Below are 17,607 nucleotides of genomic sequence, written 5' to 3'. Positions count from 1 at the left end.
ACTCAGATCCCAGTGGTTCAGGAACCAAATTAGCGATCAACATTACCCAAAAGAACCACAGTAGTGTGAATTCATTGTTTCATTTACTATATTATATGTAATTCTCACAGCAAAATGACTTACCAAGTATTCTTATTTTATCAACTACAATTGGTTAATAACATAGTAAAAACATCCTGATTGGTTAATAATTAAATCACACAATGTTTTAATAGCATGTGCTGCAAAGAGCTGCAGGAGACACTTGCCACTTGTGAGTCTCAGTCTGAGTATCACTGCATTAAACCCAAGCCCAGGTAAACAAGCAGTCTAGTGCAATATCTGCACTAGAAATCAAACCCTTTACAACACATTAAAAACATTGAAAAGTTTTAATATCAAGAAGAGACTCAAACAGAAGATGCACTGTGTCATCTCTTGATATTACAACACAGGAGCTTTGTTCAATACACTGAATTAACGAAGAAACTCCTTAAGTATAATATTGCAAGAGAAAGTATAAGAAATATCTCAGAGGTCAATGCAGTTTTATTAACTGTCACCCAGTACAGACATATTTCCTTGAATACTATTAAAGCTTTCCCCTTCCCTTTGTTCTAATTTCTGAAGGCAGTAGAAACTAAAACTTGCCTCACAATAATTTCTATTTTCTACTCGGCAGACTAATGGTATTAGACTTGTGAAAGAAATTTAGCTTGGCAATGTCTTATGAACAGGTCTTTTCAAAGGAAATGTTGTTAGGAAGAATTTTAGTAAGCAGGCTTTTTCTGGTGATAACACATTTTTAGTTATAAAGGAGGTTACTTAGTTTTATTTATTAGATTTTGAGGGCATGCCTTAATCTGTTTCTAGCTGATGCTATGTACCTACTTGCATGAGCCTAAATACACACTTTGCTGAGCAGGATTCATTTTCAAATATTTTTAAGGCCAGAAGGGACTATTATGATCATCTAATCTGACCTCCTGCATAACACAAGCCAGAAAAATTCACCCAGTAATACCTGTATTGAGCTCAACAATTTATGGTCAGAATGTTAGATCTTTCCCTAAAAAGCTTGGGGGGGGGGGGGTTGTTTTGGTTTGTGTTTTTCTGAAAGAATGAAATTCCCGAAGGCTCCTGACCCAAAAATATTTATGGACCCATACTTTAGCAGCTGTGAATGCTAACATATGCTAGGAAAGAGTTTATGTAACAACTACAATTTTCTAGTTTGCTATAACTCTGTGATCTCAACTGGACATCTGAAGGAAATGCACAAACTTCCAAGAATATAGCTAAGCCAGGAGCAAAGGAAGCAACCCTATAAAAAAATATTTCTTAAGTCCTTGACCCATACAGCAGATGGATTCCTGGCTGCTTCCATGACACTGCCTACAGACAGAGTAATGTACATTTTGAAGGGAGTATTCACTTTTTGATAGGCTACTACAAACTAATAAGTGAGAAACTTTAAGTGACAGTGTATCTTGACAGTTAGAGCTACTCTGGGAAATGTGTGAGCACAACAGTCTAACACTATATTGGAGAGAGATTTTTTTTTCCCCTTGAGTATGGGTTCTGCATTGCCAGTCCACAGTTGGGAGAGAGAGTTACTAGTTATTTTTGAAGGTTGGCTGGCTGATGACCATGCTAGCATCTGCACACTCAGAAAGAGCAGACTAGGACTGCACAGTGGTGGTTTCTGAATTTGTAGGGTGCTCATGTCACCATGTGGATAATGGGCTGTTTTCACCTAGATTGAGGACCCACAAATCTTTCACGATATACATCTCAAATTACTACAGCACCGGTTGCAAATGTGTTCCGAAAGGCTTTAGCTCTCTAGCATTTAAATAGTCCCACTCAATTCTTCCGGGAGAAATGCTGAAGAAATGTAGATTTTAACAATAACCCTTCACTTGGTAAACAGACTTTATTATTAGGCTAAAAATAACAGACCAGATCTTCAAGTGGTGTACATTGATTGTGGGTCTACTGACTTTGATTTACACCCTCCATGTTTTAATAGAGTGATAAAGCTAAAATGCTGCCATCTTCTCCATTCTAACTGGTCACAGAGCAGTTGATACCGACTAGGAGCGACCAGCCAGTCACAAGGAAAACTCAAAAATAATTTTGAATCAAACCTACTTCTCCCGTGTCCCTACATGGTAAAATAAAAAAAAAAAAGATAAATCAGTGGTCTGTCAGCCAATTAAGGAATATACATCAGTGTCCCAGGTAACAAATGACACTGACCAGCCACTAAAAACCAGACATCAAAAAACTCAGAAGACAGCTGAATAGAAACACTGAAACAAAACATTACCGCTCCAAAGATCACTAACATATAGGAAGCATTTTGGTCTTTACCAGTCATTTGCTGAGTTTATACAAGTACTGCAGAGCACAACACTAACAAGAGAAGGCTTTCCTATTGTTCACATACTCAACAACTACCTTAGGCTCCACTTGACCCATCCACCTGACTTCTTAATGAGAGTTTTAAACCTTGCTCCTATGCAGGTAGAGCCATAACTGAGGGCAGGTCTTCATTACAGCGGGGGGGTCGATTTAAGATACGCAAATTCAGCTACATGACGTATCGCAGTCAACTTACCCCGCTGTAGGGACGGCGGCAAAATCGACCTCTGCGGCTTCCCGTCGACGGCGCTTACTCCCAACTCCGCTGGTGGAGTGAGAGCGTCGATTCAGGGATCGATTGTCGCGTCCCGACGGGACACGATAAATCGATCCCCGAGAGGTCGATTTCTACCCGCCGATTTAGGCGGGTAGTGTAGACCTAGCCTCAGATCGAGGCCTTGTCTACATGGAAAAAAAACTGATTAGCATAGCTATTCCAGTATAATTTAGCTATTCCGGATTAACTCCCTTATGTGGACCCTATATTTTGGAATACTCCAATCTGTGAGTGGAGTTAGTCACTATTATTCCAGATTACGGTTACCACATGAGGAGCTATTCTGGAATAGTTATTGCAGAATTATTCCAGAATAGCTATGCAGTAATTGCCCCATGTTGACAAGCCCTAAGGAAGGTCCCTTTTTGGGGAGCTGTATGGAGTTAGATTGCAAACTAGAGCATGGCCTGTAAGCAGAGGGCAGCATAGCTTTATAGTTAACCAACTTCATACAAGGGCTGCAAGAGAGACTTTTAGACATTTGTGGAAACTTGTATACATAGAGTTATAAAGCCCCATTCTTTTGGATGAAGTTTAAAGGAATGTATTCTGTAGAGCTGGTACAGGTCTGAAAGAGATCATTCCAAACCTGTCAGTCATTTTCAAAAAATGAGTTAGAAGCTGTTTCAGGTCTGATACCTGCCCATGAATACCTCTGTCAATTCATGTGGTTTTACAATCACACATTTCTATTTTTTTTTAAAATTATCTCCCTACCAATTGCTGTGTGAAAGATCCACCACATAAACAACAACAAAAACTAAGGACCAGACCTTGCAAACAAGCAGATGCTTAACTTTATTCATGTGAATAGTCCCAATGCATCAACAGGACTACTCACCTGGTTATAGTTAAGCACATGTGGAAGTGTTCGCAAAATTGGGCCTAACTGATTGTGTTTCGTCTGTTTCCCTGTTTTATAGTCAAAGTGCGATAAAATGTATACAATAACAACATTTCTAAAAAACACCCTGACAAAATATTTTTTATTTTTCTGTTTTAGTAATCTTAGCTATTGCTTACAACGATAGGCAATACATTTTAAACAGGATTATGATTTTTAAATGATGGTGTCCTCTTAAATATCCCCAGGTTATTCAAGAGTTATTATGCCCAGGGCCGGCTCCAGGCACCAGCTTGGCAAGCAGGTGCTTGGGGTGGCCACTCCGGAGAGGGGCGGCAGGTCCAGCTATTTGGCGGCAATTCGGCAGACGGTCCCTCACTCCCGCTCGGAGCAAAGGACCTTCCGCCAAATTGCCGCCGCAGATCACGATCGCAGCTTTTGGGGGGGGGGGGGGGGGGCCCTGCTTGGGGTGGCCAAAACCCTGGAGCCGGCCCTGATTATGCCCTTCCATCTGTTATGAATCTGACCAGTCTAACCACCACTGCCACACACTCACGTCAACAAACTTTTTCATTTACAACAGGAAAAAAAAAAAAAACTGTATTTCACAGTGGTCTTTGAATAATTAACCTTTCAAGACCCAGAAATGAAAAATGAAAACACTATATGGACCGCAATTACTGGCCCTCTGTGTAAAGTTTGTTTCTTTTATGCTATTAATAACCATTACCTGGAAAGGTAAAGGAAAATACTAAAACCAGATATCTGTCATGTAGATTAAATTTCCTTATCATTTAGTTAGCCCTTCAATGGGATAATTGGGATAAAACATAACATGGTTTTACAAAAGGTAGATCATGCCCGATCTTCTCTTTCATTGAGAAGATCACTGATTTTTTTAGACAAAACAAATGCAGGAGATCTAATGTACCTGGATTTCAGCATGGCATTTGATATAGTTCCACATAAGAAATTATTAGTTAAATTGGAGAAGATGGGGATTAATATGAGAATTGAAAGATGGATAAAGAACTGGTTAAAGGGGAGACTACAACAGGTCATACTGAAATGTGAACTGTCAGGCTGGAGGGAGGTTACTAGTGGAGTTCCTCAGGGATCGGTCTTCAGACCAATCTTTTTTAGCATTTTTATTAAGGACCTTGGCACAAAAAGTGAGTGTGTGCAAATAAAGTTGGGCAGTATAGCCAATACAGAAGAGGACCTGAATATCATACAAGAAGATCTGGACAACCTTGAAAACTTGAGTAATAGAAACCGGATGAAATTTAGTAGTGCAAAGTGCAACGTCATGCACTTAGGGATTAACAACAAAATTTTTTGCTATAAGCGGGGGACATATCAATTGGAAGTGACATAAGAGGAGAAAGACTTGGGTGCATTGGTTGATCACATGAGGACTCTGAGCTGTCAATGTGATGAGGTCGTGAAAAAGACTAATGCAATCCTAGGATACATCAGGCGAGGTATTTCCAGTAGAGGCAGGGAAGTGTTAGTACCATCATACAAGGCACTGGCGACACCTCCTTTGGAATACTGTGTGCAATTCTGGTCTCCCATGTTTAAGAAAGATGAATTCAAACTGAAACAGGGGCAGAGAAGGGCTACTAGGATGATGTGAAGAATGGAAAACCTACCTTCCGAAAGGAGACTCAAAGAGCTTGTCTTGTTTAGCCTAAACAAAAAAAGGCTGAGGGGAGATATTATTGCTCATTATAAATACATCAGAGATAAATATCAGGGAGGGAGAGGAGTTAAAGTTAAGCGCCAATGTTGACATGAGAACAAATGGATATAAACTGGGCATCAACAAGTTTAGGCTTGAAATTAGACACAGATTCCTAACCATCAGAGGAGAGAAGTTCTGGAACAGTCTTCCAAGGGGAGCAGTGGGGGCAAAAAACGTAACTGGCTTCAAGACTGAGCTTTATAAGTTTATGGAGGGGATGGTATGATGGTACTGCCTAGAATGGCATGTAGCTGATCTGTGATTGCTAGTAGCAAACATCCCCAGTGACCAGGGATGGGACACTAGATGCAGAGGGCTCTGAGTTACTGTAAAGAATACTTTCCCATATGTCTGGCTGTGGGATCTTGCTGAAATATTCAGGATCCAACTGACCATCATATTTGCGGTCAAGAAGGAATTTCCCCCTGAGTCATATTGGCAGAGACCCTGGGGAGTATTCCTCTTCCTCCGAAGCATGGAGCAGGGGTCACTTGCAGGTCTAAACTAGAGTAAATAGTGGATTCTCTGTAACTTGAAGTATTTAAATCAAGATTTGAGGACTTCAATAACTCAGCCAGAGGTTATAGGTCTATTACAGGATTGGGCGGACAAGGTTCTGTGGCCAGCAATGTGCAGGAGGTAGAGTTGCCAATTTTGGTTGGATGTATTCCTGGAGATTTAATCACATGACATAATCTTTAATTAAAGATTATTCTTTAATTCCTGGAAACTCCAAGCCAATCCTGGAGGGTTGGCAACCCTAGCAGGAGGTCAGATGAGATTATCATGATGGTCCCTTCTGGCCCTAAAGTCTAGGACTCTAATGTTAGTGGAACATATATGGAAAAAATTAAGCTCCCAAGAGGGACTGGGATCTTGATTATATGCTGTTCACACTGAGGAGAAATTTCTCAACTAAACCACATGGTCCCTTGAATCTGGGTACATAAATGTTGGGCCTAAATATTTAGGTTCCGATTATGGCTACTTAGGCCCAGGTGCATGAGGGGATGAAGAGTATATGGACCCTCTGCGACGGAATGTGCCCCTGTATTCATACCCTACACACTATTGTAATAATCTTTGTACAAAATATACCTTGTAAGGTATCATTTGAAAACTAATAACTTGCTGGTGAAATGTACGTAGCAACATTATATGTAAAAGTTATGAACATAAGCTGAAATCATGACTGAAGTGTGTTTACCAGACAAGTCTGGGGTGTGGGTAAACCTGTTTCTCAAAGACAAAGGACAAGTTGACGCTTCTAGCCAGTTGTCATCAAAGCTGATGACACAAAGTGATAACATCCTAAAATTAAATAAACTTCCCAAGCTGTGAAAAGAAATGAAGTGACTGATATATATGTAATTTCAAGAAAAGTTCTAAAAAGAAAAGCTCCCCAACACCCTGGTGCAGATTTCTATCAGAGACACACATTGGCAGTTGTGCAGAAGTTCCTGTAAAGAATATGATGTTCCTATCAAAGCTGTTGAAACTTGATTTTATTTCAGGGTCTGCAACTAAATTTTTTAGTAAATAGATTTAGGCTGTCAATTTCCAGGCATGCTGTGCCATCAGCAGGTAGAGACTGCTGTGACCAACGTGGAGGCTGTAGCAGCAAATTTTATTATAGACTGGTAATTGAATTGAACAGGTTTACATTTGAATAGATTTACTGCAGCATGATCTCTGACATGCTGAATGGGACTGAAATCCTCGTCTATACATAAAGACATGTTTAAGACATAGGGGGCCAAATTCATTCCTGCTGTAAATCCATTCTAACCAATGGAGTTATACTAAGGATACACTTGTCCCTGTATCTAATTTTCCCTGGGTGCTGGGAATACAGTAGGAATCAGCTGCATACATCTAACCTAAAGGAAACAAAACATTATCATCTATCATTAAAATCTTTACATAAAGGACACTGTCAAGACTGACAAATCCACAATTTAATCCATCCTAAACAAAAGCGCATCCTCAAATGTTTTCTAAGTAGTTAAAAACAATTTCTCTTAAAAACAAAGCTCCAACAGCATGTCGTGTATCAGTCTGGTTCCAAATGCCAAAGACCACCATCAGTGGGGCAAAGAAACTGAACTCTCCTTCCGCTCCCTAGACAGGGCCGGATTAACCTTTTGTGGCCCCAACGCCAAACATATTTGTGGGCCCCCATGGAGGCAATGGAGCATGGCATGGGGAGGTCAGTCCCCGGAGCGAGGGGCCAGCCAGAGGCAATAGGGCATGTCATGACAGGGCGAGGGCACTATTTACAAACCGGCAGTTGCCAGACACACAGTGGCCTGCCCAGCCCTGTGCTGCCAGCATGCCGCTTGCCCTCGGGGGTGGGCCTATGCCACAACACACAGCCCCCCACCCAACACCCCATGACTTCCTATGGCCAGAGGCCCCCTGGACCCACTATGCCCAGCACCCCCTCAGACCCACCCACAAATGCACAGCACCCTGCACTACACCACCCCGCCTACAGCCCCACCACAACTTCCCAGCACCCCCACAGAACCCCTACTCCCTAGTGCCACAACACACACAGATCCTCCCCACCCCTTTTTTGTTGCTTTATAATCAGGAGAATACTTTAAAAAATGCACTTTGGAAGGTAAGTCAAATTTTGGTCAGTCAACTGTAATATTTCTCTTGATTTTCTACTGCCCTGTCTGTACCTGCATAGTAACTTACACCAAATTGGAATAGTAGAGGTAACACCTATTTTGAATAAATATAGTTGACCACAAGGTGGGAAAAGGCAGTGGAGATTCAGATAGCGTTTCTATGAAACAGAGGATTTAAAAAAATCCCACTCTTTTACTGAAAAATTAGACACAATAAAGTGTTGATAACCTGAGCTGCAGTTTGGTTAAAACAAATGGGCCTGATTCTGTTCAACTTCTATTTTGAAATCTGGGTAGTGCATTTTAAGGGGCTGATTTTTAAGCAACTACTGTGCAAGAAAAACAGGTGAACAAATCTGCACCTGAACTGTGTGCACAATTACTGTGATTGCACATGCAGATTGGGAAACTGAACATAGTCATTTTCAGAAGCAATTTCCTGATTTGCACATACAGCCACAATAGCTGCACACACAAACTAGGCATGCAATTACAAATATTTATGCATAAGTAATTGTGCATGTCACATTTAAGAATCAAGTTATCAATCAGTTCACCCATCTGAACACTTAGTAGTGTCTTTCCATTCCCTCCTATTAAGAACAAGTTCCTCAATATGCCTGTATTTTAAATTATTAGTAATACAAGACCTTTTTTTCCTATTGACAAAGATTTTAAGCACCATGTCTCTTTCAAAAGCTGTCATTACCGGGTGTTCCTTTCATTTTCCAGCTTGTCTAAAGTTTCCAGTTTGGCCTTTGCGCAATGGCTATTAGTGGCTGAAACAAGTCAGGTTTTCTACATATAAGGAAATCCAAGCCGCACCAGAATGGAGGGCCAAATCCTGCAGTCTTTACTGAAGCAAAATCCCCATTGAATTTGACAGGAGTTTTGCTTGAGTGAAGCTAAGGACAGCAGGATTTGGCTCACAGGATCATAGCGTCTGCCAAAGCAGTTGCACAGAACGAGGTTTATTCTTAGTAAGCATAATCCAATAAGAATATGTCTGGAGGTGTGTGATAGGCCTAATTTTTCCATCATCTCTCTATTGCTCTATATTCTTCTTAGACATTACCAGAATGACTATAGTCTTTTAAAACCGGTTTCAGGGTATCTACGGGATTTGTAAAAATCGGTCATCAATTAAAGCTGCCTATTTTAAGTTACGTTCAAACAAAATTGCATTGGAAATTGTATGGAGATATTCTAAAGTGGTTGCTTAATGCTGGGGATTACCCATTGAATGCAACTGTTAGAACAGATTTCACTGTATTTATTTTAAATTGTTATCTAGTGCAGAAGTCAATGAAATTATTTTATTTTCTGTTACGCTCTCTTGATGGCGACAACGCAATCAAAATTCAGTGAATAAAATCTACGCATAAAAAATGACATCCTCAAACATTGACAATATAGAGACTGGTAGGGTTTCTGGCATGTAAAGAATGTATTTTTTTCTGTAGCTTAGGGCCCAAGTCTCCCTGCTTGTTTTATATTGCTGTTACTTGGGTATATTAAACCCTGGGCCTGTCAGGATGGTTTCTTGGAGATATTTTCCTACATTTACCAGTGATTCAGTGCCTTGATTTGGAAAAAGAGATGTAGCTGATGCATCCAAAAAAATATAAAAAAGCTTTAAAGACAGGGGGTGAGAGCTTGTGTGCGCGCTTAACATTCAGGATCTGATTCTCTTCTCCCTTACCCCAAATTTTGCACCAGTGTAGCTTCATTGACTTGAGTGGAGTTACTCTGGGTTTACACCAGCATGCCGTGAGAGGAGAAGCAACCCCTTCACTTTTCCTGGTGATATCAATAATCAGTACAATGTGGAAACAGAAAATCATAGAATGTAGTTGTTGTACCAGTAACAGTGTAGAGTAAGAGAGAGAACACAGGCTTGAAACTTCACAAGGTAACAATCTTATGGAAACAGATAGGGGGTTTTGTGATGATTATTCTACTAGCAGCCCATTGAAACAGATGGAATGTTAGGGCGTACCTGATATATTCCACACCAGAGAAGATGCGTTTTACCTGGATATACCCGGAATCTTCAGCAAGCAGTTAAAAACTGTCTCTCTTCTTTCCTGATTGACCTGCAATTGTTACATGTATTTGTCAACAAGATATGTATTGACTAGATCAGCCTTACCTTCTTTCAGCATGCCAACTTTTAGACACTTCATGAAGCGGCAGGCTTGGCAGGACTTGCGTCTGCGCTTTGTGATTTCACATTCATTTGTTGCTGGGCAGCTGTATTCTATGTTACCTGTGGTACAGATTTCAGAAAAAAGAAGCCACTGAGAATTGTTAACTGACAAATACCATCACTATATGAACAGAAATCATAACATTCCTAGTGTATTTCATTTAGGAGAATACAAGCATGCAATTAAAAGCAATTGTTACTGGCTGGCCAGTGTAAATGGCTTTGAAATTAAATTAAAAAAAAAACAGCCAAATTCAGACCCTATTTGACTTTTTTTGCTCAGATGACTGTACACAAAAACTGCAAAAGCTTTATTAATATGGGCCTGTATCCTGATACAACTGTATCCCCAAGCAGATTCCTTCATGTAGATTATTCCTGCCAGGGGCAACAGTAATCTGTGGAAGCTGGGTCAGGAAGCATCTGCACTAAATCACAAAGACCATGTCCCTGATCCAAGAACCCCCATCCAGAATGCCTCCTCCATGCCTGGGCCGTAGAAAATCTTCAGAATGTCAACTGTGTTGGGTTTGGAGAAGTTCAGAATGAGACATAACAGTTGTACCTTTCTTATCTGCCTCTCTTCTGTAGACATATGAGGAAAAGGTGGCCTCTAGTGCTTTATTATGGCTGTTAGGAGGTGACTGTTGGAATTAAAAGCATTCTTAGGACTACACTGTGACTTTAGGGCAAAGCCTGCAGTAGACAGCAGTGCAGCAGCTCATCCTTCTCCCTCCAGAACTGGGGGCACAATGTCTCTAAAAGGGCAGGGCTGCACAGCCACAATCACACCTGGTGAAGGCCACAGCAAACACTTCCCACTATTCTAGGCCAGTTCTGCTATCCATGTCACTGCCTCCTCCCTCCCCCACCCCATTTTGGGGCTTCTAGTTCTTTGGTGGCAGAGCAGTGTTTCATCTTTGTTTTATACAACACTGAGCATATTGTTTGTGCTGAACAAATAAATAAAAAACAGATACACACGAAATAAATACTGTTAAAAATTACACCAAAATTTCCCCATCCCTGTAAGTATCTGAGTTCAAATGAGGGAAAGTTTTGTCCCAATGCTATATCTCTTTTCATAAAAGGCTTCTGCTGTATGTCTCCCTAACCGTGCATCCTATTGTTCACCACTCAATTCAATAGGACAGAGTCTGTGGTAGTCAGTAGTTTTGCAAAGAAACTGACTTTTAAATAAAGCATCTTCCCCCATCAGCCCTGTCACATCTTGCTTTAAAGGTATTTCGTTACTTTCTAACCCTTTCCCCTGTGATTAAGTGCATTAGTATCTTAATGAAAATGCATTCTGTTTATTGCCCTCTTGGGAAGCGAGGGGTCATCACACCACATGAATAAATTGTCATCAGAGACAGTCCGAGCATAATTGCAATTTTGCTGCTCCATGTTTGTTGCACTCAGGGTCCGTCAAAATCCCCTGAAACATGCGCAGATTCTAGTAATTAGCATAGAGTCTGCCTGGGACCACAGCATTGATGAAATATTTCAGAGTTAATCACACTTTGTAAACACTGATTTATATTGACTACCTTTCTCCAGACTGATGTCTCCTCATTAAATATCACATTAGTGGATTGCAGGATAGCACAAAGACTCAAATGCTCAGCAACTGCTAATTCAACAGGAAGTATTACTTAAACCACTTATATCTATTGAAAATTGGTTAAGTATTTATGATAGAGAGGTCTGCACGGTGCAACATATGCAAGATAAACCCATCAGAAATCTCTCACTAAATTAGCATTGTAACTTAATGCATTTATGCCAATAAAACTGACATACTTTGCACAACCTTTTCAGGGCTGTGCAGGCTTCGGTCATTTAGAACATTATTGCGTAGTTGAATTAGCAATGCTTGCAAAAAGGCAGGGAATCAGGACATATCTGACCACTACAGGATCTGTTGGCACAACTTACAAGTTGAATATACCCTCTGGTCCCTTCCATAGCTTCTAAGCAGAAAACTCCCTAATAAATATGGCTAGAGAGTCTGCCTGTACAGTAAATGAGGAAAGATGCTCTCCAGATGACCTCTGCTTGATACTAGATAATGGAGGTGGTAAAGAATATTTTTGAGATATGTGGAGGGAGGCGAAGAAAGGGTGACAGCAAGACTATCCCAAAATCCACACCTTCCTTTCTCATGCTGCATTATACTCCCTCAGTGAGATGACACGGGCACCTACCAATATATGCCATTCAAAGGACTTTATAAACTTCAGTTAAACTCACCACACCACAGTAAAGGGAAACAGAGGCTGAGAGGCGAGATGATTTACCCAAGGTTTCAGAAGCAGCTAGGAACAGATGCAGGATAAGGACTCAGAAATTCTGGGTCAGGGTTCTGTGCTCACACCACTAAACCATGCCTCTCTTTTCAGGCACCTAATTTTCCAGATTCACCCCTTGCTGGGTCCTTGTATGAAGGTGTAGAAGTAGATGCAGACACAAAAAGGTTGGGTTCAAAACTAGGAGATGGTAAAAAATGGAGTCGTTTTCCACAGCATGAAGTTCAAACCCATTAGCCTGAAGGTTTCAGACATATCCAACACCACTGGAGACAAGACTGGGTGGAAGAGGAGAGATAAAACCCAGTGCAAATGGCTGTCAGGTGGCATGATAGGCAATTGATTGTCCAGAAATTTTGGTTTTCGAGATGGTGGTTAAATAGGGTTATATTTTGCCATTATTCAATCATTAGATCCCAGTAATTTAGTTGGATGGTTAAGATTTCCTTATCCATTTAGGCCGTTTTGCTTTAATAACTCATTTTCTATATCATAGGACTGATTCTGATCTTAATTTCACTGCTGCAAACCTGGAGTACCTCCAATGAAGTCAATGGAGAAACACTACTCTGGATTTATTTTGGTGTAACTAAGATCAGAACCTTGCATGGCTCCACAAGAATTGTGTGGCCCACAATTTAGCAACAGCAAGCAATATTTTAAAAAGTGTGGCCAGTGTGTGAAATCTATTCACTGGAATCAAAAAGTCTCTGTTCAACAGATGGCTGCAGTAGTCTACTGAATGCCTACATGAATAGATCTACGCCTATTTCTACTAGTGAACTGTCCTTGAAAATCCTCCTTGAATTTTGTTGTTGTTCTGTAAGTGAAAGTATATTATTGCTAAAAATGTGCTGTCCCAAGCACTCACTAACGTTATTACATCTATTTTGGTACCAGTTCAAATTTATTGCACCCTGTAGGTCATGAGGTCTCTTGTATTCACTTGTTTTTCTTCAATGCACTAAAAAAACTACAAAAGAGTCAAAAATGTATTCAACAAGCACTCAGGCATCTACCAGTAGATGGTTATGCTAGACACTTATTGAAGGGGTTGCATACGTATGTCAAGGGTTTCCAGATCTGACTTGAAATTTCAGTGAGAAGATGATGTTAGAAAGATACTTTACCATTTTCTTATCTAGAGTTGCTAAATAATGCTAGAGGGTGAATTGGGCAGCTACTAATGGCATAACTTGAGTTTACCCAGTTCTGTCAATAGTTGGAGAGGTAGCTGTTTTATACAAGGAACAAAATCAACATGGCAGCTCAGGGTTTTTACACTGGGCTGACAAGAATGATAGAGCAATTTATAATATCTCCTGGCTGGTTTTCAGAAAGGACTGGGCTCTGATTACTTATTTTAAAGTCTTTTGTACAATTAGTTTGCAGGCAATATAATTTTCTCACTTACTCCTTAATAGAATCTTGCAGCTAGCTGGCTGATAGAATAACAGGGTATATGTAAAACTCCTGCCTGAAGTGCCAGTGGATAATTTGTATATTCCTTTCAGTAGCTTAATGGACTTTCACAGTTTGGCAGTTAAAGGGCTGAATAATGTAAATTTGTATGACGTTTCAAAATAAAAATATATGTCAAATTCTCACTCCCCACACACATTGCCCCGCATTGTTATAATGCATTGGGATTTATGTCAGTGCTGAGTTCCTTTTCTTTCCATATAGACACAGAATATTTTATATTAGAGCATCTGCTTATTTTGCTAATGATTTTAATTTTATTAGCTGGGCCAAAAGGCATGAAACTATAAATGACACAGAGGGCATTAAAAGCGAAATTTAACCTTAAAAAAAAAAAAAAAAAAAAGAAGGAACTACTTTGAAATAATAGCATCTGTTCTTGAGTTAGCAATTAGAGTGTTAAAACATACAGTACATAATCTGCAGTCTGTCTGCTTTTAAATGCCCCAAATCATAAAATCTCTTCATGTGGCTCAAATTATGCATGGATAAGGGCATCATATTTTCATGTTACAAAGATAAAAATGGCCCAAAATACCCTAAGGTTTTTAAGGTCTCCTGTGTGACGTATGGGGCTCCAAGATGAGTTTGACAATTAATAAAACACATTTTGTGGGGGAAAGGGTGGTTTCTCAGTCACTGGGAGTGATTGGGCACTGCTGAGGTCCTAGGGATCGTTTTGGCAACTGGTTGGTGGGTGGAGACATGGATTAACATGTTTGGACCTTCATCAAAATTCAGGGCATAGAGGGCCACAGCAGAAAAGAAGGTAGAGTGCTGACAAAGACAGGTCCATTAAAAGTGCAGGGTCATATGCAATGGCCCCCTAGCACATGTGATCCTCAAAAATGAAAAGTAACCCTCATGAATATCAGTAGTGGGAAGATGGCTTTGGAAACAGACTCAAAACTGTGGGATGAGGCAAGGGAGGAGGGTTTATGAAATGCACTTTTCTGGAAATACTAGAATACTTGATACAAAGATAATAATACTTAACCTTTACATAGCACTCATCAGTATATATCAAAGTGCATTAATCCCCATTTTACAGATGCTAGAATTGAGGGACAGGGAAGTGAGGCGGCTGACCCAAAGGCAGACAGCCAGTCAGTGACAGAGGGGGACTTAAACCCAAGTCCTCCTGGCTCCCACTTTAGCGCTGTAGCCACTGGACCACCCTAGCTCTCAAAGAAAAAAAGATGAAAGAATGGAGATGAGCGCTAAGAAAGATACGCGGAGCATATTTCAGACTGGTGGGCAAGGAGGCAGGGCAGAAATATATACATACAAAAATTAATCCAAAGTATAGGCAAACCCCACTGATTTATTCATGGAAAGACAGATCACTCAGCCAGAGATGTAGTGTATATAAGTCTTCTTCTATAGGTAGTAATAGTTGGCCACCATTTTGCTGTATTTCTTCAACAGCCAGAAAATGGTGGGACAAGGGAACTGAACTAGTAGCCATATTCCATATCTATGTCATCCTTTACACCTGAGATTAGGTACATCCTTCCCAAATATCACTGTATCCAACTGATCACTTATTTTGTCCTTTTTTCTGAAAATGTATTTTTCAAAGTAATAAAAATATACTCAAACAAACAGAGAAAAATATTATGTGCTTTTTGGGAAAATAATATTAATTGGTTAAAATTTAAAGATCATAAAACTTGTTAGATATTGAGGAAAACATTTGTATAACCAAAAGTACTTCCCCCTTTAAACTCTCAACTGCACAAATTCTGTTGTTTCATTTCTCCAGATGCCATGGTTCATGAATCTCAGAGGCAGCAAACAGTGCAGTACATACAGCCTGAAGCCAGTTGCTCCAATAAATGCTTTGAGGCCTGCTCAGATCTCCATGCATTTGGAATTATGCATATAAGCCCCAGTTGAGGAAAGCACTTACCCACATGTTTAATTTTAAGCATACCATTAATTAAAGTTAGGTATGTGCTTAAATCCTTCACTGAATGGAACCCATAATTCCCTATGCAACAAGATGGGGGGAGGGGGGGAAATCACACACAGAGTTTTATTTCCCTCAGTCACACGTGAAGCAATACTCAAAGCATTTGAAGGTGTAATACTCAAGGCATTAGAGTACTGCTGCAGACTGGAAAGGAAAGAATAAAGGGGTTCAGGAAATCTAACAACAGATGTAAAAGAAGATCCAGGTTGAGAGAGAAGAGGAAAATCTGTTTGGAAGGAAAAATAGTCCACCTACAGGCAAGAAAGCAGAGGCAATTCTAAAGGCATATGAGGTAACAATTCTATTGGGTGGGAAAGTAGAGTCAATAATGAGGAGTGAAAACTGAGCAGAATAAAATCAGGGGATCTAATCCAGGGAATGGCTCGGTCTGAAACTGATTACAACCATCTAATGTACCCTTCTGACATGTCCTTTCTATTTACATTCAAAAAGCATTCCTACTGTATGCTCTATTTGTTCCTGCAGAATTCTGCAACCTAAACTCTTTTTAAAGTTTTGGATCAGCTTGGAGAAATGTTTTCTTCATCCTTAATAGGACCCCCTACATTGGCTGATACCCAATTAAAAATATCATTGGATTCCTCCTTCAAGAGGGTCTCTCCTAGGCTGGCTGCCATCTTCAAAACTTGCCCACGCTTTTCTGTGGACTCTGTAATCCAGGAAAGCCCTTGAAGACAGCAGCTAGCCATGATTACAACAAAGATAGCAGAGGGAGGGTGGAGGAACTGCCTGGGAATCAGTGACCAAGAAGAAGCATAGAAAGGCAGTGAGGGGAATGCTAGTCACAGGATCCCGACTATGAGAGAGAGTGGATTAGACTATGCTGCTCAGACACCATAGTGATGAGCATGGTATAAGGATCTGAACAGAACAGAATACTTTCAGAGACTCTGAGGGAAGAAGGGCACTATAAAAGTACCAGGTTGACTTAGGAACAGGGTAGGGGAAGAAGGCCTTAACTTAAATACATCAGAATTTTTGACACCTTAACAAAACTGAACTGAGGAACCAAATAAGATTTGTTCAGAGGTTAAGGTCTGAATTCTTCATGCACATAGAACTCGAAGTCAAAGTGACTACTTGCATGACTAAAAAAAAAATACTCACAGGAGTAAGGTTTTGAAAGATTGAACCCAAGTATGAAGTTTTAAGTTTAACTCCAATTGACAAATTCTTAAGGGGGCCTCAACCAGGCCTCTAACTGTGCACTTCTAATGTTGTAGTTAGAGGTCTAAATTCTGTCATGTCTCATCTGTAGCTGATTAAGCCGACAAATGATGTGTCCACATTTTTTCACCCAGCTGACCACGAAAACAAAATTGCGCATGCACAATTAGATATTGTTCTATAATTTTGGTTCTAAAGGTCTTCAGTTTTAAAGTCTCTAAAACCACTTAAACATAATAGTAGAGTTTCCTTGTCTGTTAAAAATGAAAAACAAAAAGAGTGGCTGATTTTGAAACATCTATACTCAACCTCAAAACATTTAGCCAAGGGATCCAGCCTACAGGATGTGACCCTCACTAAATTTCCATTTAAAAAGAAGCCAGTATAATGTTGTAGAAGAACCAACAAAATGTTCAAAACTTGAAAAAGATTCTTTTCAAACTTTTTGTAGCACCAGTAGTAAACAACATACATGCAGATTTGAGAAGAAAATGTAAAGATATTGTTCAGTGTCGTATTACATGAAATGAT

At 40.1% G+C, this 17,607-nt stretch overlaps 1 protein-coding gene across 17 annotated transcripts in view; it reads right to left on the bottom strand.

Moving 5' to 3' along the window:
* Nucleotides 1–17,607, bottom strand: part of ESRRG (estrogen related receptor gamma) — a 471,624-nt gene that overhangs the window by 132,706 nt on the left and 321,311 nt on the right. For all 17 annotated transcript variants that reach the window (XM_065589437.1, XM_065589438.1, XM_042850200.2 and 14 more), the window contains one exon: nucleotides 10,066–10,182. In XM_065589437.1, coding sequence (XP_065445509.1) covers nucleotides 10,066–10,182 — 117 coding nt within the window. The remainder of the gene's footprint in view (nucleotides 1–10,065; nucleotides 10,183–17,607) is intronic.

Source organism: Chrysemys picta, chromosome 3 (genome assembly GCF_011386835.1).
Source record: "Chrysemys picta bellii isolate R12L10 chromosome 3, ASM1138683v2, whole genome shotgun sequence".
NCBI lineage: Eukaryota > Metazoa > Chordata > Testudines > Emydidae > Chrysemys > Chrysemys picta.
This window is presented reverse-complemented; position numbering and strand designations above follow the sequence as displayed.